Raw genomic sequence first — 25,603 nt, 5'->3', positions numbered from 1 at the left:
GGGAACAACCTGTATTTTCTGATGAAATTCCATGATCAGTCGAGAGCCAGCACTCACTGGGATATTTCTGTTTTCAGGTTGTTTTTATTTTTTATTTGGAGGATCACTGCTTTACAATGTTGTGTTGATTTCTGCTATACAACAAAGTGAATCAGCTATATGTATATGTACACCCCCTCTCTCGTGAGCCTCCCTCCCACCCCTAACTGGGATGTTTTTGTCTGCCTCTGTAGAGCCCCTCTAACCGCGGAGGTGCCTTTACCTTGGAGCCGGGGGATCTCCTGATGGATTTCACGGAAGCCACTCCTCTGGTAAACTTTCCATTTTGCTAAAACCAGAAAAGCCTCAGACCGTAGACATGCCTTGGCAGTGGGACGGATGGACGGAGGTGGGCATCACCGAGGGGCAGGCTCTCCCTCTTGTCCTGCTCACAGCCTGGAGGCTCAGGGTCAGCTTTCTTTCAGGGTTCAGGCGTCAGGGGTCCCTCCACCTCCCAGAGCCCCTGAGGGAGGGCGGTGTCCCCTTTCCTCTGAGGGCGGCAACAGGAGCCCCGCCCCACCTGTCTGCTGATCCTTGAGCCTCCTACGGCTGGCTCCTCCATGCCTGAGTCTCGGGTTCTCGGCTTCCCGGGCTGCGCCCCGCATGCCTGCAATCGGGTATCTCTTGCTGTCTCTTCCAACAACACGCTCTGGCCTAAAGCACTGGCTCAAGGCCTCACCTTGGCTTTCCAGGCCCCTTGTGCCTTCCTACCATCTGCCATCCTCTGCAGACAGGTCTCTCTTTAGGGATGGGATTCCTGCAGGTGGGAAAGCCACTTGGGGGAGGGAGCACTGGACCAGGAGTCATGCAGACCAGAACTAGCTCCTTTCTCTGCTCCTCACCTTAAGATCCTGGCCACTGGATAATTGCTGCCCCATCTTCTGTTCAATAAGGATGTCATTGTTTGCCCTGCTTGCCTAAGAGTATGATGAGGATCACACAAGAGAAAGAGCCCCACATAGAAAGCAACATAAATATGTATAAGATATTATTAATATCACTGGATGACACAGGCAAGATTGGATGTACCTTCGGCTGGGCTTAGCCTGATACCCAAGGGTACTGGAACATAAATCATGGTTCACAAATTTGGCTTGTGAGTCAAAATATGAGCCAAGTGAAAACCTATCTCCTGAGAACTGATCTGTGTGTTTGGCTGTGTGCGAGGCTCTGGGAGTGGATAGGGCAGCTGGAGGCTGGAGGGGCTCTGGTTGATAAAGGGTCAGAATCCATAGGAGAGCCATGTGCAGGATGCTTAGGGAGAAGCCAGGTGGCAGTCATTCAGAACAGGCTAGTTGGACGAGGGTGCCCTGGGTGGGAAGGTTTTCTGGGCAGCTTTCAAGAGGGGACATATGAGGCCAAATGCTGCACAGGCTTTAGGAATGATCACTGCTCCTGCCTCGGATAGCACAAGGAAATCGCTTGTGATTTCTGCAACTGTTCATCTCATCTGGAGAGCTGGTGCTGTCTGAGAGCTTCGAGTCGGCTCCTTCAGATAACCAGCTGAGAACTGACCATGGGTGATGCCCAGCTCGGGAACCTGCAGAGTTACTTCCTTCCCATGTTCAAGAAAATGGAGCTGGTCATTCATGCCCTTCTTGTTAGACAGATTGCCAAGATAGGGTAACCTCCAACAACAGGGAGCTTGCTCCCTGTCCCCAGGACACTCTGCCTATGTCTCTGGGCAGCTCCGACAGAGCTCCGAAATAGGAGCCAGGTGCCACACTGCCCAGCCACAGGACAGCTGAGGTCCTTGTACAAGACACAGCTGCTCACTTCACAGCTAGAGTCGGCAGGGAATATCTGTTCTCAAGATGAAGCACCCTTTGTCTCGTTTGTGCAGATTTGAGGCACAGGTACATGTTCACAGAGTGCATACATGCGCTAGGTGTGCTGGAGGGCTGGTATTTCCGGTTTTACTTCAGTCCAGAGTCCTATCTCTGAGAGTGCTGAAGAGTCCTAGAGAGGAAGAGGGGCTCCAGCTGCCTGCTTCCACCTTAGTCTGGTCCTCTTACTTCCATCTCCTTCATATGTTCCTCCCACCATCACAGAAATAGGAACTGGAGCCCTCTCTGCCCTGTTGCTGGGGTGATGGAGAGGCATGGCATCTGTATCTCCTAGGATAGCCAAGGAAAGACTAGACTTGGGGTCTGAGACTGGACGAACCTCCTAAAGCCACGTCACTGCCCTGGCTCCTTGGGCCAGAGCTGGAAGGACAGGGAGCTGGCGAGAGAGGAGCAGGACAGATTTTCCGAACTTCATTAAACCAAGACACTGTTGGAGCTAGTTTAACCCTTATGACTTTCAACCCTTATGATCCAGTCTCTGCATGGAATGAAGTATGGTCCAAACAGCCAAGAAAAAAAAAAGTTCAATCTTTAACTGGCATCTCTCAAAATAATGAAAGAAGATTAAATGAACACCTCCCAGTAACACTTCTCGAATCTCTTTTTGCTTCTTTCTTAATTCTCTTGTACCCTGCACTGCCCTAAGGACTTGCATCCTCAAACTTGCCACAAAAAACATGCTTTCCAGCTTCACTGTTATAGCATTTCCCCCCCTCCTTTTCCCAAATCTTTTCTTCTCTAATCTCCAACTGTTTGATTATGTAGCTCAGTTTAGCCATCCAAGTCCTGCAACCTCTGCAGCTTTGTTGTCTGCCCATTCCTGGAATCTGCATGGCAGACTCTTCGTGATCAGATAAGAGTTTCTGCCTGGGAGGGAAGCATGGGGGCGTGGGGATGGGAAGGGAAGAAGGCATGTGAGTACAGACAGCACCCACTCTCCATCTGGCATTTTCATCTGCTGTGCACGGGGGTGTGGGTGTCGGTAGAGTGAGGGGAGGTAGAGGGACGGCATATGGACACACGAATCGTGTTGACCTTGGAATGCATCGTTCCGTCTACTGCAGGTCAGTCACACCAGCTTCCCTCCCCAGGCAACAAAGACCATTAACACCCACACCTCCTGCCTCGCTGATGCTTTCTCTTGGGGGCTTGTCTCTCCCTGATCCCTGCACTTCAGGAACCACTCACCCAACTGTAGAGCCAGTCAGGATCCAGGTCTCCTCTGGGTCAGGGAACATCAATCAGGAGTTCATCCGTCAGGGAGGAGATGGTTCGGCCAAAGGAAGGCTGTCTAGGGCCCAGAACGGGCCCTGGGTTGGGGGTCAGAAGAGTTGGTTTTCCATTTGTCTCAATAACTTAGTTTTTATTCTGACCCTCATTCTAGCAGGAGGGCTAAAGCTTAATCTCAAGTCAAATTGGGTGCCTCTTCCAGTCTCCCTGGGGTTGCATCTGTGTTCTTCAGGGCACAGGGAGAGGGAGGGAAGCCTCTTTAGTTTGTAAAGTCACCTGTTAGCTGGTGCATCTGGGATACCCTCTGCTTCGTTCATGCCCCTTTTGGATGATGGAGATCACAGAGCTTCTGGGATGTGAACCTCTCTGCTAGGGCGCAGGTCCCCTCTGCTCTTTTATTTTATTTTTTGAGGAGGAGTCTTACAGGTACATTTGTTCATGCCTGAGGGCCGTGGCATTGCTACAAGTCACCACAATGTCGCATAACACAGTCAGACAGACATCCCATCCAAGGAAAGCTGGTTAGTGATAACCGTGAGCAGGTGTACGACTGGAAGCTTCCAAGGCTTTACTTCTTTTATCAGCACTCCTGATTTTATAAGCGATGAAGCCCACCAACCCCATTCCTACCCACATCTGGTAAACTTGGGTATAGTAGGGCTTCATGGGGATCCCGACGTTCTTAATAAGGCTTTGAAGTATCTTGGCACAGGACCAGCGGCTCAGGCAGAGCTAACTCCAAATGCGTCAGAAAGGTCACTCCCCTCTGCTCTTTCATCCTTGTCCCCCCGCCTCCATCAGTGAATGAGGGGGCACAAAGCCCCTTTGCTCAGCACTCACTCGTGTCTACCCCTCCTCCCTTCCCCTGTGGATTTTCTCACCTATCCTCAAGCTGTCAATCTCTTTTGAAAGCTTACACATTTTTACCATCATTTATCTATACCTAAACCTTTCTATTCCCCCAAAGAGTCAGATTTTGAAACTCAGAAGCCACTCAGAACCTAGCTGCCTGAATGTAGAAAAGACCCTAGGAGGGAAAGAAATACCAGGAGAAAACAAATGGTATTTCCAAGTAGTATCCTATTACATGTGTTATCTTATTTCCTATTCTTTTGCTACGAGTCAGAAGTGTGGGAACTCCAGGGATGTTCTTTTGTTTAAATCTACTCAGATGCATTTAAAAATCTGAGTTTAAAATCTGAGTTCTAAAACTCCATTTAGAGAGGTCAGAGATGCTTGTGGAATGGACCAACATTTCTTTTTTTTTTTTTTGACCAACATTTCTTTACCAATAAACGTCTGATGCTAGGCAAATAGGTCATCCATTTTAATCTTCAATTCAGACTCTGGTGGCCAACACACATTTCGGCCTCCAGGCAGAATGTCCATGTTTCCTGGTGATTCATGCCTTAGATAGCATCCTATGGAACATGGGATTTGTCCCAAGGACCAGAAGCGGAGGGAGATTTTAAGTAGGCTGGTAAAACTTAACTGCAGTGGCTAATGTGGACTCCCTTGTTTCTGAAAAATGGATTTAGAGACAATGGACAAGAGGGTCTAGACTCATGGATTTAGGCTTTGCAAATGTCATTTCTGCCTCTCCCACATCTGAATAATAAAACAAGGCTGTGTTGAAGGCCATTGGGAATATGGTTGTAAAAGCCCCTTGGAGACTGCCTAGGACTGCACAGTAGTAAAGAGGATGGCGTTAGATCCATCTGGAGATGAAAAAGAAGGCTGCAACTTCCTTGATAATTTTTCAGTGAAGCTTTCCCAGAGGCTGTCCTTGATCCATTATGCCAGGATCATGCCAATGACTTAAGAAAATGCTCTTGAGCTAAAAGATACATGTATTTGTTCTCTGGAGTGAATGGTTCTTTCCTAAGACTCACACTAACCCTGTCAGTGACTCTCCTAACATCAGAGCTTTCTCTCCTCACCATCCTCATCCTCACTAGTACAAGCTGTCGGATCTCTGCTGGGTGCATGGCACTGTTTAGCGCTGGGGCTGGGTAACAAGGACGTGGGAACCCACTCCAGGACTCTTGCTTGGGAAATCCCACGGACAGAGGAACCTGGCAGGCCACAGTCCATGGGGTTGCAAAAAGAGTTGGACACGACTCAGCGACTAAACAACAACAGCAAAACCGGGGAGGCCAGTATCCCAAGTAACATGGCATTTTCTCACAATGGTTGGTACCTTCCAGCGAAGCAGCAAGGCTCCCCTTTCTCCCAGTGCCTAGACGAGACGCCAAGGCCTGGGTCCATAGATGTGGGAGGGGGATCATGGCCAGCACGTCTTCTGAACACGGATAAAGAGCCATGGCAGATGCAGTCTTGACTTCCGTATTTCTCCTCACTGATGTACCTCTTTCTTGGAGCTCTCTACTCACCTATCCACCATAATGTGGGTCCTTATTTAGCAGAGTATAGGAGGCCACTGGTTACGGAAGGCAGACACTCTCAAGCGTGTGGCCATTGCTCATTTTGCCCCCATGGCCGGCTTCACCGATTCATCTGAGCTCTTTCTGACTTGGCCTGGGCAATGCTTTAGCATCCTCAACAGCATACCAGTCCTGTGCGGGCACAGGAGATGGCCCCCACCTGCCAGTCCTGGGAAGAGAGTTTTGATGGGTCCTTCTGCCCAGACAGTGGAGAAGACCAAGGAGGGCCGGGGAGGAGAAGAGAAGGTGGAGAGAGGAGGGAAGTGGGAGGGACCAGGAGTCAGGTGGCCAGAGGCTGGAAGGAGGCTGTGGGTGAGGCTGGCTGGAGAGCAGTCTGGAGTTGACAGATCCATCTTGCACTGTGCTATCTTTCTCTCCTTCCCCTCCCTTATCTCCTCCTCCCCTCTCTCACCACCTCGTCCTCCCCTTCTCTCCTCTCCTCGTGAGCAGGCAGAGCCCGCCAGCGCCCCCCACTGTGCCCACTCTCGCTGTTCTCCTCCACTCTCTCTCCCCATGAAGGAAGAGACCACTGGAGTTTGCATGCACCCTCCAATCAAAACGAGGCTGGTAGGTACCCTGGCAGGGAGAGGTGAGGCGGGCAGGACCACCAGGCGGCAGCCCCAGGGGTGTGCACAAGCACCAGAGCCCGGAGGAGCCCGGGGCCGCAGGGGCTGTCCCTCCAGGGTGGATGCAGAGTTTGGAGTCCAACCAGCCCTGGTCAAACTGGGACTCACGACTGTGGTCCCACCCCTTTCTCTGTAGGTCTCAAGAACTGTGAAGAGTTTGTTTTCTTAGAGCCATGATGTGCATAGATGCTTTCCGCAGAGAGAACACTCTTAGTTGCATTTCTGTTGCAAACAAAAGCTTTTAACTTGTCTTTTCCTGCTGTTTATCAAGATGACAATATGAGAATTACATAATGACTTGAAAGGAATCTCCTGCAATCCCAACCTGGCACAACTTTTTTTTTTTCATTTTTGCATGTTTCCTTCTAATATTTATTTATATTCATTCACAGTGTTACATAGTTAAATCATAGCATCCATGTCACCTACCGTTTTCTTCTTTTCGCTTAACATTGTATTGCTTCTAGCTTGTTCTGGGTACCACGTTCTATGTATTCCATCAGGTGAATGGTCCACCATCTTCCTAACAAACTCTTTCCTGCAGGACGTGTGCTTTGTTTCCAGTTTGTCACTGTTCCAGGGAACACATATAACTTGTGCATCAGGGGTTTGATTTTTTCAGGCTGGACCCTGCTGGGTTCAATATTGCAACTTTGGCTTTGCCCCCGTTCTATCATGGTGCACCATCAGGAGAGTGTATGTGCTCTGTCAGAGCTCGGCAACCCAGAGGGTAACTGTCGGAATACCTTTTTCTTCTTTAGAGCAGGTATAAAATAGCTCTTTGACATTGCCAACTCTCGCATTTCTTCAATAGCAATAATAATCCTCTTTCCCCCTTTTATTTCGTGATGGTCTGAGCCTATTCTGTATGTTACTTTCCACACTGCTGTTGGTCTCAGCACACCATGTTGAACCATTAAGCCCTGCAAGGAGTAAGGCTTCCGCTAGTCCTTAACCTGCTGTATAGCAAGCAAGTAGTCACTGCCAGGAACCCGAACTGGCACCTGGGTCCATGGGAATTTTGAGATGTTTAAAGAGACTTTTAAAAGAGAGTTTGGGGATGGGGCGAGCAGGCTTGGATTAGACATCTCAGTGCCCACTCCAAGGACATTGTCATTTCTAGATGGGTTGAGTTGAGTAGGTCTCAGAAACTCAGAAACCCTCAGCAGATTTGGGTCTGATCTGATGTGTTCCTGTGCATCCCTATCTTACCTCCCATTAGAATGACTCAAAGCCATCAAGTAACTACTGTCCGTAGGCAAGACCCTGAAAGAAACTAAAGCGACTGCACGTGGGAAGTGGTGGCCTTGATGTCTTGGCTGCAGCCCTCTGGTGGAAGTGGAACAGTGTGCATTCACCAGCAGGCGGTTTCTGCACCCCGAGGCTGCAGACAAAGCTAGTGCCAGTCATCAGGCCCCTGGGCCTGCTGGCAGTCTCCTAGGCCAGCTTAAAGAAATATAACCCCTCCCCGCCCCCTCTCCTCCAAAGGCGTCTAGGAGGCCAGAGATGAAATGACCCAAGAGAAAGAAATGGAAGCAAAGGCTCTTGATGGCCAGTTGGCACTACCTGATCCTGCAGAATGTCCACCCTCTCCAGATGCCAGCACAGGGCACTTGTGATCACCATGCCTTCTGTCCCCAAGGCCATGGTGGTAGGATTCTTCCAGGCTTACCCAGGTTCCCCTGAGGTTTCCCTCTATTGCCCAGAGTTTACAGGGAGCCCGACAACTAACGTGAATGGACAGGGAGGTACTCTGTCCACTCTGATAGACTCTGTTGCCTATCAGTGGCCTCTAGTCCATTCCCCACAGCCGCAGAGGGGCCATCAGCAGGCCCCCACGTAGCCCTCGCCTGCCTCATTATACCCCCTGGCTGTGGTCAGCGTGAGGTAGTGTAGGCGCCCTGCAAACACAAGACTCCAGCCTGTCTTCCTTGCAGAGGCCTGGCCCTATCACACAACTCCAGGCTCAGATACAACCGCTAGGCACACCCGTAGGGACCCTTGGTTTATTTCCTTGGCTAACAAGGAAGGCTCGGTGTGCGTTCTCCTGTATCCTTCAGTTCAGTTTAAAAGTGTGCTGCCAAAGATTTCAAAGTTTTGTTTTCTGATCTGAAAGTAACACTCTTCTCTGTCTCTTTTTTGAAGATAAAAACATTCCCGGCTGATCCAGTGACCCCTTTTCCTGATCCTTTCATAACAGGGCCACAGTTTACCGTAAGTAGATCTGGAAAACAGATCTGTGTTTTAAGACATAGTTCCTGTGGATTGCCAACCGACAATGCCAATAGCTAGTGTGTATTTATTTATCTTTGGCTGCATTGTTTCTTAGTTGCGACATGCAGTGGTTTTTTCTTTTGTTTGTTTGTTTTGTTGTTTAGCACATGGGCTTCTCTCTAGTTGTGATGCATGGGTTTAGTTGCCCCAAGGCATATGGGATCTTAGTTCCTGGACCAAGGATGAAACCTGCATCTCCTGCATTGGAAGGTGGGTTTTTAACCACTGGACCACCAGGGAAGCCCCACCAACAGCTTCTTTTGATCGCTGTGAACTCCGTGAAGCTGAGAAGGAGTTGGGGTTTGGGGGTCAGCATTTTCTAGTTATTTTATCTTATTGAGGTGAGCTTCATGTAACATAAAATTAACCATTTTTGAAGTGACAATTTAGTGGCATTTAGTACGTTCAGTGTCATGCAACTACCACTTCTCATTCTAAAACCTTCTCATCACCCCCAAAGGAAATCTCATACCCAGTAAGTAGTCATCCCCATTTTCCCCTTCACTCTGGCCCTTGTCAGCCACCAACTTGCATTTTGTCTCTTTGGATTTGCCTAGTTTGGATAGTCCATAAAAATGGAATCATACACTACGTGACCTATGTCTGGTTTCTGTCACTTAGCATCATGTTTGTAAGGTTTGTAAGGTTTAAGGATGTATCAGTATTGTTTGTCTTCTTATGGAGGAATAATATTCCATTGCACTTACATACCACAGTTTGTTGATCCATCCATTCATGGATGGGTTTTGGGTTCTCCCCACTTTTTGGCTACTGTGAATAATACTGCTATGAACATGCATGTGCATGCATTTATCAGACTCTCTGTTTTCAATGCTTTGGGGTTGGATCTGCATCTTGATAATGGTATGATTTATGATTTTAAGTTAAGATTTTGCCACTCTGAGCACCAGTCTCCTTTTATTTAAAGTGGAAATAGTAATAAGAACATCCTCCTCCTCATATCTAGTTGAGGCAAGGGTCAAAAGGGATCAAGAACTTGAAAGTACTCGACCATGCACAGACCATCCCACGAATGTCAAGTACAATTGTTGTTCCTCAATGCTGGAGAGGCAGGGTGGTGTAAACACAGGAGCAGGTCGTCATGGCAACCGGCTTTCCTGTTGCCATGGCTCTCTGTGTCGCTGAGCAGCTTATTTAAACTCTCTGCAAACTGCTGAAATGTTTTTAAACATTTAAATGTTGTAGTTTCCTCATCTGCAAAGTGAGAGAGTTCGATGATTTTCAGGATTCTTTTCAGCGCCTCGACTTTTTTCCTTAATTAAGAGCTTGTGCAGAAGCTCACTCTCTGATGAGCAGAAGTGGGGAGTTTAGGCTCCCTCCTCTCTCTCCTGAGGCTTCCCTGGTGGCTCAGTGGTAAAGAATCTGCCTGCCAATGCAGGAGAGGCAGGTTCAATCCCCTGGGTTGGGAAGATTCCCTGGAGTAGGAAATGGCAACCCCCTCCAGTATTCTTGCCTGGAAAATCCCATGGACAGAGGATCCTGGGGGGTTACAGTCCATGGAGTTGCAAAGAGTTGGGCACGACTGAGCACCCATGCATGCCTCTTTCCTCTCCCTCCCTCCTCCTCCCAGGGATCAGAGTTTGCAATTCCTAGAGCCAAGTGGTCCCTGAGGTTTCTTCCAAAGGTCAGTCTAGAGGATCTTCCAGGTGGGCTCTGTGGTGCCCGAGGGGTAGCTCGAAGTGCAGTGTCAGGGGCTGGCTGATGGTCACTACCTGAGGTAGCTTCAGCCATATGAACAGGAGGGCGTGAGCAGTGGCTGATTCAGGTCTGAGGATGATCAGACCTGGGAAGGTGTTCCGCAAGCAGTCCATGCAGAGACAAAAGCAGGTTTCTAGAACAATCCATGGGGCTTCCCAGGTGGCGCTACTGGTAAAGAACCAGCTTGCAAATGGAGGAGACATAAGAGATGTGAGTTCTGTCCCTGGGTCAGGAAGAGTCCCTGGAGAAGGGCATGGCAACCCACTTTTCAGTGTTCTTGCTGGAGAATTCCATGGATGGAGGAGCCTGGTGAGCTACAGTCCATGAGGTCACAGAGTTGGACACAACTGCAGCGACTTAGCATGCACACACACAGAACAATCTGTAGCAGGGTCACGATCGGCTTCCAGCACCTGCCTTTTAAGGAACAGAGGGCAGAGACACGGCCTGGGCCAGGCACTCAGTGCTGCTGCCGGATACTCATCTGGCCCCTGCCGTTTGGCTGCGCACAGCTTCCCCAGCTGGAAGCTCCGGCTCCACTTCCTCCACTGGCCATAGCGGGCACTCTGGCCTGCTGCCCAGCCTTGGCAGGGCTGTGAGACACCCAGGGAAGCCCTTCCTGAAAAGCCGGGGGCTGAGATGGAGCAGGAAGCCAATGTCAGAAACCATGCTGGGACTTTGAAGAACCGGGCAAGAGTGGCTTGAAGGCAGCTAGAGCAGGGAGAAGGAGCGTCATGAGCCAGAGTCCTGGGGCAGAGAGGTCATCCCACCTCCAGGGGACTGAACTGAGGCCAGTGGGCCTAGAAGGCAGAGAGCAAGGGTGCGCGGCATGAGAGGAGGAAGGGGGGGAAAGCAGGGACAAACCCTGCAGGGCACAACTGTGCTCGGCTGATCTCAGATGGGAAGTCCTTCAGTGAGAAGCCTTTGAAGGACTCTGAGCGGGGCAGTGACAGGGCAGCTGCATTCGGCGATGATCCCTGTGATGGCAGTGAGAGGAGCTGGGTTCAGGCAGTGTGGACTCTGGGCAGTCGTCTAGAAACCTCAAACGGCAGTTCAAGGGAAAGAAGGCAGAGAGCTTGACCCAGAGTGGTACTGATGGTGGAGGTGGATAGATGTGCACAGATCGGGGACGTATTTAAGAAGCTGGTGAGGAATTAGATTGGATGAGGGAGAGAAAGGGCCAGAAATGGCTTTCAGATTTCTGACTTGCAGAATGTGGATGGAGAGGGGGTGCATTCACTGAGACACGGAAATCTTAGGGAGACTGAACCAGGAGGGATAATGAATTTGCCTCTTGCCATGATGTGTTAGAAATGCCTCAGAAATGCCTGCATGGAAACAGTGAATGGGCAGTTGGATCAGTTTCGTTCAGTTACTCAGTTGTGTCCGTCTCTGCAACCGCCTGGACTGTAGCACACCAGGCTTCCCTGTGCATCACCAACTCCTGGAGCTTACTCAAACTCATGTCCATCGAGTCGGTGATGCCATCCAACTATCTCATCCTCTGTCATCCCCTTCTCTTCCTGCCTTCAATATTTTCTAGCATTAGGGTCTTTTCTAATGAGTCAGTTCTTCCCATAAGGTGGCCAAAGTATTGGAGGTTCAGCTTTAGCATCAGTCCTTCCAATGAATATTTAGGATTGATTTCCTTTAGTATTGACTGGTTTGGTCTCCTTGCTGTCCAAGGGTCTCTCAAGAGTCTTCTCCAACACTGCAGTTCAAAAGCATCAATTCTTTGGTGCTCAGCTTTCTTTGTGGTCCAACTCTCAAATCCATACATGACTACTGGAAAAACCATAGCTTTGACTAGATGGACCTTTGTTGGCAAAGTAATATCTCTGCTTTTTAATATGCTATCTAAGATTGTCATAGCTTTTCTTCCAAGGAGCAAACATTTTTTAATTTCATGGCTGCAGTCACCATCTGCAGTGACTTTGGAGCCCGAGAAAATAAAGTCTGTCACTGTTTCCATTGTTTCCCCAACTATTTGCCATGAAGTGATGGGACCGGATGCCATGATCTTCATTTTTTGAATGTTTAGTTTTAAGCCAGGTTTTTCACTCTCTTCTTTCACTTTCATCAAGAGGCTCTTTGGTTCCTCTTTACTTTCTGCCATAAAGGTGGTGTCATCTGCATATCTGAGGTTATTGATATTTTTCCTGGCAATCTTGATTCCAGCTTGTGCTTCATCCAGCCCAGCATTTCACAGATGTACTCTGCATATAACTTAAATAAGCAAAGTGACAATATACAGCCTTGACGCACTCCTTTCCCAATTTGGAACCAGTCCATTGTTCCATGTCCAGTTCTAACTGTTGCTTCTTGACCTGCATACAGATTTCTCAGGAGGCAGGTAAGGTGGTCTGATATTCCCATCTCTTGAAGAATTTTCCACAGTTTGTTGTGATCCACACAAAGACTTTAGCATAGTCAATGAAGCAGAAGTAGATGTTTTTCTGGAATTCTCTTGCTTTTCTATGATCCAATGGATGTTAGCAATTTGATCTGTGGTTCCTCTGCCTTTGCTACATCAGCTTGAACATCTGCAAGTTCTTGGTTCACATACTGTTGAAGCCTAACTTGGAGAATTTTGAGCATTACTTTGCTAGTGTATGAGATGAGCGCAATTGTGTGGTAGTTTGAACATTCTTTTGCATTGCCTTTCTTTGGGATTAGAATGAAAACTGACCTTTTCTAGTCCTGTGGCCACTGCTGAATTTTCCAAATTTGCTGGCATATTGAGTGCAGCACTTTCACAGCATCATCTTTCAGGATTTGAAATAGCTCAACTGGAATTCCATCACCTCCACTAGTTTTGTTCATAGTTATGCTTCCTAAGGCCCACTTGACTTTGCAGTCCATGATGTCTGGCTCTAGGTGAGTGATTACACCATTATGGTTATCTGGGTCATGAAGATCTTTTTTGTATAGTTCTTCTGTGTATTCTTGCCACCTCTTCTTAATAGCTTCTGCTTCTGTTAGGTCCATACCATTTCTGTCCTTAATTGTGCCCATCTTTGCATGAAATGTTCCGTTGGTATCTCTAATTTTCTTGAAGAGATTGCTAGTCTTTCCCATTCTATTGTTTTCCTCTATTTCTTTGCAGTGATCACGAAGGAAGGCTTTCTTATCTCTCCTTGCTATTCTCTGGAACTCTGCATTCAGATTTATATATCTTTCCTTTTCTCCTTTGCCTTTTTCTTTTGCCTTTCACTTTTTGGCAATTGGATATCCAAGTCTGTATCAGGAGAGAGGACTAAACTGGAGATTATAATTAGCAAGTTATTAATACCAACAGCTCGATGGTAATGGAAGCCAAGTTCATAAGCTTCAGCTTCCTAATTTTCTTCCTCCTGTGCATCATATTCTCTTTTCTTCCCTACCGAGGTCAAGATACTTGACCTTGCTGTAGAGCTGGCCTCTCCAGAGTCTTCCTGACCTATCCTGTCCACAGTCAAGGAGGAGTTCAGCAGCTCCAGGGAACTCCATACAGTTATTCTGGTAGTTGATCCAGCATTGGCCTTGAGCCTGAGTTCAACAACCATACTCCTTGGTTGGTTCTGAAGCCAGTTCCTACCTTGTATTTGAGCCTGTTGACTCTACTCGATAGTCAGACAAGGGCCTCAGTCTGTCTGAGATGAGGACCTCTGCCTGACTCTGGTCAGATTTCTGTCCCCTGTTCTTCTTCCTAACCTGGCCTGTCCCTATATTACCTGCTTTGTTCCAGCAAATGTTGGTTCATTCATTTCTTCATTCAGCAAATATTAAGAAGACGAGTACTCAGGGTTGAGATTTAATAATAGTAATTTTCACTGCTCCCTGAGGGCATTCTTGGGCTTCTCAGGTGGTGCTAGTGGTAAAGAACCCGCCTACCAATGCAGAAGACTTAAGAGAACATGGATTCAATCCCTGGGTTGGGAAGATCCCCTGGAGTAGGAAATGGCAACCCACTCCAGTATTCTTGCTTGGAGAATCCCATGGACAGAGGAGCCTGATGGGTTACAGTCCATAGGGTCGCAAGGAGTTGGACATGACTGAAGTGACTTAGAACACAAGATCATTCTTAAATGAAGTTGGCTCTTTTTTTCCTATTTTGAGTGCATGGCAGTGAGGAATATAATGACTGTTAGTAAAGTTTGATGCCACTGCCTTGATTCATGCTAAGGCCCTGGTAACTTCCCCACAATTGCCTTTGTATGTAAGTACATTTCCCTCTTTTTACAGAAAGAGTCAAAATTGGCATCAAAAGCCCAACCTACACCCACTTTATTGAAGCAACAAAATAACATCTTACCCCAGCTCCTGTATCAGGAAGGCTGGACTCAGCCATGCTTTAAAATGACAAATTGAATTTCCTATTCATGCTCCATAACTGCCATGGGTGGGCTATGCCTTCTGCTCTGTGTTGCTTTGTTTCTGGGACCCTGGCTAATGAAGCAGCTGCCATCTAGAACACTGCTGGTCACAGAGGTTGGGGGTGGCAGGGAAAGAAGTGACAGATCACACACCAGCACTTAACTCTTCCAATGGAAATAAAACATGGTGGCTCATTTCCATGGCTAAAGTGAGGCACTGGCCATGCCTAACTTCAAAGTGGGGGTGAGGGGGACTTTCCTGGGGGTCCAGTGGCTAAGACTCTGTGTTTCCACTGCAGGGGTCACAGGTTTGATCCCTTGCTAGAGAACTAAAATCCCGCATGCCAGGAAGCACAGCCAATAAAGAAATAAAAATTTATAAAAAAAATTTTTTTAAAGTAGGCTGGGGAAGTGTAATCCTACCATATGCCTGGAAAGAAATGAGCGAGCATTATCTAAGGAACCACACGAGTGACCACTACATCCCAGTGTTTGTGAAAGCCCCCTGTGGGAAACATCACATGCCAGCAACTCTGTGACGCTCTGTTCTTGTGATCAGTTCTCTGGCACTGCTCCAGCCCAGACCAGCTCAGTTCTGTGTCTGGAGGCAGTTGTAAAACAAACAGGGGCTTATATTTTTCAGCAGTAGTCTTTCAGGACTCTCAAAGCTAAAGATTCTCCCCATTTAGAATCTTGGTTCTAAGGTGGCTCAGACGGTAAAGCGTCTGCCCACAATGCGGGAGACCTAGGTCCGATCCCTGGGTCAGGAAGATCCCCTGGAGAAGGAAATGGCAACCCACTCCAGTATTCTTGCCTGGAGAATCCCATGCACAGAGGAGCCTGGTGGGCTACGGTCCATGGGGCCGCAAAGAATCGGACACGACTGAGCAACTTCACTTTTTTTCATGGTGCTTACTGTGTGACCTTGGGAAGATTACTGAACGTCTCTGAGCCTCAGTTTTCCTTTTCCATAAAAATCAGTTCCAAGATGTGCTATTTTCCACCTTCTAACATCTCTGAAATTAGAGTAGGTATTACAGTAGTGGGCCTGACAGAGTTTGAATGATTATTTTTTCTCTGTGGCGTGTGCAAAAAATGGTGCATGTTATAAATGATGGTGTCTCACGTGATGAAACATGACCTCCCCCTTAAAGACTATGAAGAGGTAATACATGTAAAGTGCTTAGCACAGTGGCTGGCACTAAATAAAATGGTTTAATAAATGGCTATTGATGAACTATTATTAAGAAATAACAGGGACTGTGTGCTAAGGCTGAGGAAACAGCTGACAATGTGAAAATGAAACCCCAATTGAGGCTGACTTCCTCTTTTCTGTCTCCCCTCCAGGCAGACTTTAGAGACAGTAAATTGCAGTGCTGTCCTGGCCAGTCTTCCCCGCTGATCCCAGCGGCGACCCTGAGGCCCTTGACAGAGGCCGTGTCCACAGTGCAGACTGTCTACACCATTCGGAAGCCTGTTTCTCCGGCAACCAGGTGTGTCCGATCAGCAGGTGCCAACAGGTAACTCTGGTGACAGGGAAGCCAGGCGCAGGCTCACTGTGTCTGTCACACCTGAAGCAATGTTTGTGACACTCTCATTCATTCTTTTCTTCATGTATTCTCGAAGTATTTACTGAAAGGCCATCAAAGGCTAGATAATATTATTCTAGGTGCTAAGGATGTAGAGTGAGCAAAACAGAACCCCCCCCAACCACAAACTAGCCCTCCGAATTGTTTCCCATGCTTTCTCGATGCATATGAACACTTGTTTTTTCATCAGTATGGTCAGTGTGTACATAATCTTTGATTACTTCCTCTATCTAACACATATCTTCTCTTTTCAACACTGATCCTGCTCTCACCACTTACAGTTTCTTTGTATTCATGTAGTGTGGTTAACCTCACTTGTTGCCATCACTAGATATTTGAGTTATATCCCATTTCAGATTAAGCTGAAGATCCCCTGGAGAAGTGAATGGCTACCCACTCCAGTATTCTCGCCTGGAGAATTCCATGGACAGAGGAGCCTGGCGGGCTGTAGTCCGTGGGATGGCAAAGTTGGACACAACTGAGCGACCAACACTTTGACTTTCACATGGCTGAGAGGGCGCCATGTGCGAGGTCCTATGTTCAGCTCTGGGGGTTCAGAGAGGAATGGTGTATCTAACAGTCAGTCCTCTGAGGAGCGGTACCTTCAGAAGCTCACTGTCTGGTGGGGGAAATCCATAGGCAGCCAATTTCAGGTCACTGTGGGGCCGGCAAATGTAGGGGTTCCTTAAGGAGCCTGAAAGAGCAAGTCAAGAGCTGAGCTTGGGAAACGGCATTTAAACTGATAACTGCTCTTACCATTTTTGAGCGTGCATCTCACCATTTTGTCACCTCCTCTTTCTCAGTGCAGAGACACTCCGGCAGGAACTGGAGAGAGAGAAGATGATGAAAAGACTGCTGATGACCGAACTGTGAAACTCTCCCCGGTTGCCTGGAGGATGGCACGGTGCCTTCTGGACGTTTTCTTTCCCCGGGCTTCATGCGCTCGCAGCAGCGTAGCCTACAAACGTGGGCTCTGTTCGCCCAGGTCTCCATGGTCAAAGCCAACCTCTGGCTTGACTTTTATTGGAAAAGTTATTTGCTGTCTCCTGAGTATCAGAGGTTTTCCTACTACTCAATGTAGTTGAGACAAAATTTGGTAAGCCTAGGAGAAGAAAGATGGGAAAACCGGGATTCCTTCTCAGAAGCACCTGTGTGTACATATTAATAACCACAGGGGTTAATATGGCATGGAATCCTTTGTTCTCAGTCTCAACCATGTGATTTTGTATGACTGACACTTGCACCAAGCTTTGACTGTTTGTTAAAGAGTCATTTTTAATGAGAGAATAATTCTTTACTGCTGGTTTTTCATTTACACTGGTAAATGCACAGATCTTATAAAGTCTTTAACATTCATTTTTATTCAGACACGAGTAGGTGAACTAAAAAAGGAAAGTTGCAATCACCAGGACTGAAGTTATTTCAGCTTAATCTGAAATATAATTTAACTTGTGAATTTGGGGGTTATGATATTATTGGGGATACACAGACTTTATTATTGAACCCAAAGTAAAAGCTTAAATTGTCTGAAATAGTTGAAATTGTCTAAAAATCCTTACAAAGGGATTTGATAGCAGGATTCATTTGGATGTTCCATAAAGGAAAATTATCTCTAAAGTTGATCAACTCATGTCCTGTTGATAGAAACTTGACCAGAAGAAACTTTGCTCTTTTTTATATAGTTTCAAGAAATGTGTTTTTAAATTTTTCTTATGCACTTGAACAACTTTGCAGGAATAAAAGAACCCCCTAACCACAAACTAACCCTCCAAATTGTTTCCCACGCTTTCTCAATGCATATGCACACATTTTTTCATCAGTATGATCAGTGTGTACATAATCTTTGATTACTTCCTCCATCTAACACATATCTTCTCTTTTCAACACTGATCCTGCTCTCACCACTTAAAATTTCTTTGTATTCATGTAATGTGGTTAACCTCACTTGTTGCCATTTCTAGATATTTGAGTTATATTCTATTTTTCATTCTCATAAATAGTGCTGCTATGAATGTCTTTGTAAAAAATAAAATGTTTCTTCCTTTGGATTCTTCCCTTGGGAGTATCTCCAAAGAGAGATGACAAGGTCAAAGAGCATGAAGTATTTTATAGCTCTTGTTTCATATTGTCAGATTGCTTTCTAGAAAGATCCAGTCTCCTGGTTGAAAGGACCTTAAAGGTCATCAAGTTCAACCTCCCATCCTCTCTAAATGCTTGAAACCCCTCTACAATTTTTGATGCCACCAGCAATGTATAAGCATTTCTATTTACCAATAGTTCTGCCAGTATTGGGTTTTGCCATTTTAATTTATTTTTGCTAGTTTAATAAGTGCATATAGTTGTTCTTAAAAGGTTGTTTTATTTCATTAATTGCTAGCAAAGCTGAGCACTTTTCCATGTGATGACTTAGTAGCTGTATTTCCTTGTGTGTAAAATATCCATCCATTTCTTAAGACCACTTAAGTGGGATTGATCTCATATATTTGTATCAGAATTGTATTTTTATGTTGTATTGCATACTTTGCTCTCCTCTCCCTCTCCTTAAATCTGAATGGTGCCAATAATTTGATACTAATGATATAAAAAAAAAAGCAATGCCTCATTGACTAGCATTGTTGTGAAATGAGGTAATGTACGCAAATATTCAGATAACAGAGGATTAACCCTTTTAAGTGGTGAATCTTTACAATTTTAATATTTTTTGAGGGAAATCTTTCTAAAATATATTACGCACTTCCCTGCCTTAGTAAACAGAGTACACTGGAGAGTATTTAACCTTTTCTTGATGAGTCATGGTCATCATTACAAACATCAGCCCCTTTGTACCTTGGTGTGGTGTCGTGATGTCATCAGGAGCCTGTCCAAACATGCAGGGCTTGGCTTGCCTTTCACAGACTAACGCTCTTCTCATTGATGGTTTGCACTGCTGTCTGCTCTACTGGTGAAGCTGTCAGGGGCAACTGTGGTATCTGGGAACTTTTACCCCCTTCCATACTACCCGACCCCTGGCTGTATTTAAACAGCTTTCGCCGTTCTTTATGTTGTGCACACGATACAAAATGTGTTCTGTACAATATGGGGGAAGTGTTTGTGTCTCGGGTTGTCACGTCCTGCCGATCCCTCCTCTTCTAACCTGCTTTCTGAGTCTTCTGCTCTTCACCTCCTGCTCTCTGATGGAAACCTCCAGGGCAAAACTGAAGTTTTCTTGAGGAAGCCAGGAAACACAGTGTTACATGCGTGTCAGGTTGGCTTTGCTTCTGAGGAGGGGGCGGTGCATGGGGTTTTTGGCCATTGTTCTCAGGAGGCTCTGAGCCTGCTGCTTCTTCCTCCATGGCCCCCTGCGTCACAGATGTTTTGGAAGGTCGATGTCACTGGAAGTCTGATCACGAACAAGTTGGCTGTTACTGTATATGAAAACCCAGTACCTCTGGCAGCTCAACTCTAACCAGTAAAATCAAGAGGATTCCATCCTTTCAGCAGTTGTCCTGTTATTTGCCTATGTACATGTATGTTGGGTGCTTGGAGTTGGGACCTGAGAAGATGACATTGTGTTGGGTGGATTCATAGCGATAAAAATGAATTGGTATAGTCACTTCACCTTTTTAAAAAATATATACTTAGACCCAAAATAACAGTACCATACAATCACACAACACATCATATGTCCAAGAAGAAAAATCAGCTTGCTGACATGATCATTCCAGAGCAAGGGTTCCAAACTGTGGGCCACAGGCTCCTGGTGGACATGGGGAAAGTGAAACTGTCAGTCAACCAGTCATGTCTGACTCTTTGTGACCCAATGGACTGTAGGCCTCCAAGGTTCCTCTGTCCATGGAAATCTCCAGGCAAGAACACTGGAGTGGGTAGCCATTCCCTTCTCCAGGGGATCTTCCCGACCCAGGGATCAAACCTGGGTCTCCTGCATTGCAGGCAGATTCTTTACCGTCTGAGCCACCGGGCAAGCCCAGTGGACATGAGGGTGGGGAGTTAGTGCAAGTGGTCTGGGAATCCTGCGACCCTGAGTTTCTGGATTGTAGATTGCATAGGAGATCCTTATGTTTGAAGAGTTTAAAAACTAAATCCTAGAGAATTTGGAAGATCCCACGTGAATTCACCCCAAAATTTATACCCCCAGAATAGCACAAGAATCTTCTGATGTCACCTTTATCTTTCTTTCACCATCTCAAAGATCACAGCTTTTTAAAAACTTGAAATTCACCATGTTAACCATTTTAAAGTATATTCAGTATTATTTTTCTTAGCATTTTCATAATAACATATCAATTTAGTTCAGTTGCTCAGTCGTGTCTGACTCTTTGCGACCCCATGAACCACAGCACGCCAGGCCTCCCTGTCCATCACCAACTACCGGAGTTTACTCAAACTCATGTCCATTGAGTCGGTGATGCCATCCAACTATCTCATCCTCTGTCATCCCCTTCTCCACCTGCCCTCACTCTTTGCCAGCATCAGGGTCTTTTCAAATGAGTCAGACCTTCGCATAAGGTGGCCAAAGTACTGGAGTTTCAGCTTCAGCATCAGTCCTTCCAATGAACACCCAGGACTGATCTCCTTTAGGATGGACTGGTCAGATCTCCGTGCAGTCCAAGGGACTCTCAAGAGTCTTCTCCAACACCAGAGTTCAAAAGCATCAATTCTTCTGTGCTCAACTTTCTTTATAGTCCAACTTTCACATCCATACATGACTACTGGAAAAACCATAGCCTTGCCTAGAGGGACCTTTGTTGACAAAGTAATGTCTCTGCTTTTAATATGCTGTCTAGGTTGGTCATAACTTTCCTTCCAAGGAGTAAGCGTCTTTTAATTTCATGGCTGCAATCACCATATGCAGTGATTTTGGAGCCCCCAGAAATAAAGTCAGCTACTGTTTCCACTGTTTCCCCATCTATTTGCCATGAAGTGATGGGACCAGATGCCATGATCTTAGTTTTCTGAATGTTGAGCTTTAAGTCAACTTTTTCACTCTCCTCTTTCACTTTCATCAAGAAACTCTTTAGTTCTTCTTCACTTTCTGCCATAGGGGTGGTGTCATCTGCATAGCTGAGGCTATTGATATTTCTCTCAGCAATCTTGATTCCAGCTTGTGCTTCATCCAGTCCAGCGTTTCTCATGATGTACTCTGCAGATAAGTTAAATAGCAGGGTGACAATATGCAGCCTTGACACACTCCTTGTCCTATTTGGAAGCAGTCTGTTGTTTCATGTCCAGTTCTAACTATTGCTTCCTGACCTGCATACAGGTTTCTCAAGAGACAGGTCAGGTGGTCTGGGATTCCCATCTCTTTCAGAATTTTCCACAGTTTTTTGTGATCCACACAGTCAAAGGCTTTGGCATAGTCAATAAAGCAGAAAAAGATGTTTTTCTCGAACTCTCTTGCTTTTTTGATGATCCAGTGGATGTTGGCAATTTGATCTTTGGTTCCTCTGCCTTTTCTACAACCAGCTTGAACATCTGGAAGTTCACAGTTCACGTATTGCTGACGCCTGACTTGGATAATTTTGAGCATTACTTTACTCGCATGTGAGATGAGTGCAATTGTGTGGTAGTTTGAACATTCTTTGGCATTGCCTTTCTTTTGGATTGGAATGAAAACTGACCTTTTCCTGTCCTGTGGCCACTGTTGAGTTTTCCAAATTTGCTGGCATATTGAGTGCAGCACTTTGACAGCATCATCTTTCGGGATTTGAAATAGCTCAACTGGAATTCCATCACCTCCACTGGCTTTGTTCGTAGTGATGCTTCCTAAGGCCCACTTGACTTCACATTCCAGGATATCTGGCTCTAGGTGAGTGGTCACACCATCATGATTATCTGGGTCATGAAGATCTTTTTTGTATAGTTCTTCTGTTAATTCTTGCCACCTCTTCACTTCTGCTTCTATTAGGTCCATACCATTTCTGCCCTCTATTGAGCCCATCTTTGCATGAAATGTTCCGTTGGTATCTCTAATTTTCTTGAGGAGATCTCTAGTCTTTCCCATTTTACTGTTTTCCTCTATTTTTTCGCATTGATCGCTGAGGAAGGCTTTCTTAGGTCTCCTTTCTATTCTTTGGAACTTTGCATTCAAATGGGTATATCTTTCCTTTTCTCCTTTGCTTTTCACTTATCTTCTTTTCAAAGCTATTTGTAAGGCCTCCTCAGACAGCCATTTTGCTTTTTTGCATTTCTTTTTCATGGGGGTGGTCTTGATCCCTGTCTCCTGTACAATGTCATGAACCTGCGTCCATAGTTCATCAGACAGTCTGTCTATCAGATCTATTCCCTTAAATCTATTTCTCACTTCCATTGTATAAGCGTAAGGGATTTAATTTAGGTCATACCTGAATGGTCTAGTAGTTTCCCCCACTTTCTTCAATTTAAGTCTGAATTTGGCAATAAGGAGTTCATGATTTGAGCCAGTCAGCTCCCAATCTTGTTTTTGCTGACTGTATAGAGCTTCCCATCTTTTGCTGCAAAGAATATAATCAATCTGATTTTGGTGTTGACCATCTGGTGATGTCCATGTGTAGAGTCTTCTCTTGTGTTGTTGGAAGAGGGTGTTTGCTATGACCAGTGTGTTCTCTTGGCAAAACTCTATTAGCCTTTGCCCTGCTTCATTCTGTATTCTAAGGCCAAATTTGCCTGTTACTCCAGGTGTTTCTTGACTTCCTACTTTTGCATTCTAGTCCCCTATAATGACAAGGACATCTTGTTTGGGTGTTTATTCTAAAAGGTCTTGTAGGTCTTCATAGAACCGTTCAACTTCAGCTTCTTCAGTGTTACTGGTCAGGGCATAGACTTGGATTACTGTGATATTGAATGGTTTGCCCTGGAAACGAACAGAGATCATTCTGTCATTTTTGAGATTGCATCCACATACCACATTTCGGGCTCTTTTGTTGACTATGATGGCTACTCCATTTCTTCTAAGGGATTCCTGCCCACAGTAGTAGATATAATGGTCATTTGAGTTAAATTCACCTAATCCAGTCCATTTTAGTTTGCTGATTCCTAGAATGTCAATGTTTACTCTTGCCATCTCCTGTTTGACCACTTCCAATTTGCCTTGATTCATGGACCTAACATTCCAGTTTCCTATGCAATATTGCTCTTTACAGCATCAGACCTTGCTTCTATCACCAGTCACATCCACAACTGGGTGTTGTTTTTGCTTTGGCTCCATCCCTTCATTCTTTCTGGAGTTATTTCTCCACTGATCTCCAGTAGCATGTTGGGTACCTACAGACCTGGGGAGTTCATCTTTCATAAACAGAACTAATTCCAGAACATTTCCATGAGTCCAAAAAGAAGCTCCATATCTGTAGTCACTATCAATTCTTTCCCCACCCATTTGCTAACAATCATTAATTTACCTTCTGTCTTCAGATTTCTATCTATGGATTTGCCTATTCAGGACATTTCATAAAAAATGGAATCACATAGTATGTGGTTCTTTGTGATTGGCTTCTTTCACTTAACATAGTGTTTTCAAGGTTCATCCATGTAATAGCATGTATCGTTACTTCATTTCTTTTTAATGGCTATATAATATTCCATTGTATGGATATGCCACATTTTATTTATCCACTCATCAGCTGATAGACATTTGACTTGCTTTCACTCTTTGGCTATTATGAGTAATATGAACATTTGTGCCCCACTCTTCAAACTCTTGGGTATATAACTGAGATTGGAATAGCTGGGTCACACAACAACTCTATGTTGAACTTTCTGAGGAATTTCCAAATTCACAGCTTTTATATCATAAACAATGAAAAATGAAAAAAATCACACATATTACTAGACAGACAGAAGCATGGGGAAACCTGTTGTAACTTGTCAGGTACCGAGATACAGATACTAGATTTTTGGGAGGAGGAGGGTTGTGAAATTTATAACAGAAAAAAAGTTGTTTTAGAGAAATGGCTTTGGTGAGAAGAGAAAATAAGGGAGCTTTTTCTGAAAAAATGAAAATGAAAAATTAAACTCAGATTCATCTCTACATTCCTGTTTGAATAGCCAACTCTTGTTCAGGTAGTGGTCTCAGAACATTCAGGCAAAGTTCTTCCTTGGAAACTGTGTACAAAAGGGAAAACCACAATATTTCTTGGCCACTCGGTGGGTTCACGTCGCTGGGGAGCAGAGGGTATGAAAAACCTGGGGTGAAACAAAGTAGAGAACATGTGCTGAGTGTAAGAACAGGTCTCCCTCCAGGGCTCAAATCTTGTGAGAAAACAAAAATAAGAAAATTTCAGGACTTTCCCCTAGCAGTCCAGTGGTAAGGACATCACCTTCCAATGCTGGGGGTGTGGATTCAATCCCTGGTCGGGCAGCTAGGATCCCACATGCCTCGTGGCCATGAAAACAAAACATATAACAGAAGCTGTATTGTAACAAATTCAATAAAGGTGTTTTGCCTTTTTCTTTAATGGTCCACATAAAATAAAAAAATATTAAAAGAAAGAAGATCCCAAAAGACAGTTTATCTGGATGGGAGATAACCTCATGAAAGAAAGAAGCCAAGTCCATAGGGAAACCAGAGTAGGTTCTAAGGCCCTGGAGTGGCATGCAGACTTGAAGTAACCCATGAAGATTGTGGGTGTTCGCCCTAGAAAAATCCACATGTCAAATGTTATTCCAGCACTTTCATTGGATCTTCACACCATTCCTGAAGCCCATCTAAGGCCTTCTTTGAGTCCATGGACCCCAGGTCCTTGATCATGGTTTTAGGTCATTGAAATCAGTTATCTCCATGCCTCATTTTAGGCTGTGGGTGCACACCTTTCTCCAGTATTACCGCCCAACATTCTCTGTAAAGAAAAAAAAAAAGCCCACATGATTTTATCAGGCCAGTTTACCAGAGAATGGCTTGGTTTTAATATACTTTCTTTCTAGCATCAGCATTGTTAATTGTATTAATTAAAATGAAGGCAATAAAAATAAAGTAACAGGTAACAACTTGGACTCCCAAACCAGTGAATCAACATCGAAATCAGAAGTCCAGTGCTTGCCATTTAAATCTGGCCTTATCTTTCCTGGTAAACAGGAAGATGAGAAAAGAAAAACATTTCACTTTTTAAAGAACAAGGTGTTTTATTAAATTTTTTTAAAGGACAACTCATAAACAGATTTTCAATTGACTGAATTTTTTGTATTTTCGAATTTTATCTTCTGCAAAGCTACGTCTTGCCTAGCTTTGCAAAAAACAAATCTCTTTGTTTTGATTTCTAAAGTCACTATAGTTCATCTTACCTTTTTCAAGCAATAAATATGATCTATTTCTTGCAACAAATAGAATATTGGGAGACCTAGTGAAGCCCAGGGTTTCCATGAATTATACCCGAATCACCTGTCAGGTGATTTAAACGCCAACTGGACAACCCACCATCAGTGTTAAGTGATACATAAAAGCAAATATTTGACCTCTGGGACATAAAAAACTTCTCAGTTTCCACAGCAGAATTCTGTCTCCCATCTGCC

The 25,603-nt window shown here is 45.3% G+C and overlaps 2 protein-coding genes across 8 annotated transcripts in view; one reads left to right on the top strand and one right to left on the bottom strand.

The window, feature by feature from the left end:
- Positions 1 to 19,599, top strand: part of EPB41L4B (erythrocyte membrane protein band 4.1 like 4B) — a 138,452-nt gene extending 118,853 nt beyond the window's left edge. For 3 of the 7 annotated variants that reach the window (XM_043453491.1, XM_043453492.1, XM_043453490.1), the window contains exons 22-26: positions 234 to 311; positions 6,011 to 6,127; positions 8,332 to 8,400; positions 15,882 to 16,054; positions 16,927 to 17,158. In XM_043453491.1, coding sequence (XP_043309426.1) covers positions 234 to 311; positions 6,011 to 6,127; positions 8,332 to 8,400; positions 15,882 to 16,054; positions 16,927 to 16,996 — 507 coding nt within the window. In that variant the 3' untranslated portion in view covers positions 16,997 to 17,158. Of the gene's footprint in view, positions 1 to 233; positions 312 to 6,010; positions 6,128 to 8,331; positions 8,401 to 15,881; positions 16,055 to 16,926 lie in introns of all 7 variants that reach the window. The other 4 variants (XM_043453493.1, XM_043453495.1, XM_043453497.1 and 1 more) reach the window with 3 other exon arrangements.
- LOC122431611 (ATP synthase subunit ATP5MJ, mitochondrial-like) lies at positions 3,639 to 5,065 on the bottom strand. The gene is made up of 2 exons (XM_043452858.1): positions 5,057 to 5,065; positions 3,639 to 3,818 (listed from the first exon to the last, which is right to left on the bottom strand). Exons 1-2 carry the CDS (start codon positions 5,063 to 5,065, stop codon positions 3,639 to 3,641), a joined length of 189 nt encoding a protein of 62 aa, XP_043308793.1.
- Positions 19,600 to 25,603: the final 6,004 nt, after the last annotated feature.

This window comes from Cervus canadensis, chromosome 30 (genome assembly GCF_019320065.1).
Source record: "Cervus canadensis isolate Bull #8, Minnesota chromosome 30, ASM1932006v1, whole genome shotgun sequence".
Taxonomy (NCBI): domain Eukaryota; kingdom Metazoa; phylum Chordata; class Mammalia; order Artiodactyla; family Cervidae; genus Cervus; species Cervus canadensis.
Note: the sequence above shows the minus strand (reverse complement) of the source record. Positions and strands in the feature narration are given on the sequence as shown.